Source organism: Perkinsus marinus, assembly GCF_000006405.1.
Source record: "Perkinsus marinus ATCC 50983 genomic scaffold scf_1104296965964, whole genome shotgun sequence".
Taxonomy (NCBI): domain Eukaryota; phylum Perkinsozoa; order Perkinsida; family Perkinsidae; genus Perkinsus; species Perkinsus marinus.
Window position 1 is genome coordinate 14,716 of NW_003204134.1, and position 1,021 is coordinate 15,736.

Genomic DNA, 1,021 nt, shown 5'->3' on the forward strand with positions numbered 1-1,021 from the left:
ACCCAGTTGCCTTCTCATAGGGATGCACATGTGACGAAGGATGAAGTAATGAACCTGTAGGACGGCACCGCTATCCGTTCAAGTCCACCCTGGGACGTACAGGAAGATTCCATTTCTGCCAATATTCTCTAAAATTGACTGAATTCCACCAGTCCTCGTAAAACTCGCGATCTCCGAACCTGGTCAACTCCGCCAGGATATCTAACAAGACTAAGTAACTGAACTCCTGAGACCCGATTCCCCTTACTCATGGCACTTGGCACTCAACCGAGACGGTTGAGCTCGCGGCGATATAAGATCCTCTATGCAGATAATGGGAATCGGGAAAGAATCACCACTGTGAATCACTCCAACGTAGTGCCACTTTATATTCGTGGACAAGGCGGGGACGTGTACGCCGAGTTGGAGCACGGTCCCACTTTTGTTGGTTGGAGATTGAGATTCCTACTCACCCACGAGAACGGCGATAAACACTTCCACTGATGTTCTGTGCTTCATCACCGCGGTGGATCGGCTGAAGGGAAGTCTAGGGTTCTGGTGGTTTGGGATCAGGCTGATCCGGGCGTATCCGTTCTCGAGTGGCTTCACCTGGATGACGAAGTGTGGAGTGGTGAAGAATCGACGACCTCTTCACTGAAGAGTCTTCAGGGGGGCGTGTCCAAATCCCCGGGTCGGTCGGATCTGGAAGTTAGCAACCGCCCTTTGGATCAGAAACGGTTGGCCAACCAGTGATGATGACAGATATTCGGTTTGGTTTTGATAATCTTTGAGCTTCCAGTGGCGTAGTATATAAGCAATTAATAACGAGTTAGTGATAGTGCGCACTCATGAGTCCGAGTTGAGCCGTAGCCATCTTGCTTCAAGCTCGTTTTGTTGTGATCTTCACTCTCCCTTCCGTATCGTGTTCCTCATGAAAGTCGTGGTTGTCGTACTCTGTCATGCATGATGGAAGGATTTGGCTCTACCAACCGTGTCGGCGGCCGCAGCTCACCTGCGGTCATGTCTGCCCCTGACTCATATA

The 1,021-nt window shown here is 50.5% G+C and overlaps 1 protein-coding gene across 1 annotated transcript in view; it reads right to left on the reverse strand.

The window, feature by feature from the left end:
• Positions 1–1,021, reverse strand: part of Pmar_PMAR028482 (Diacylglycerol O-acyltransferase, putative) — a gene marked incomplete at both ends in the record, with an annotated part of 3,219 nt that continues 2,198 nt past the window's right edge. The window contains 2 exons of the mRNA XM_002769339.1: positions 1–54; positions 101–201. Of these exons, the coding sequence (XP_002769385.1) occupies positions 1–54; positions 101–201 (155 nt within the window). The remainder of the gene's footprint in view (positions 55–100; positions 202–1,021) is intronic.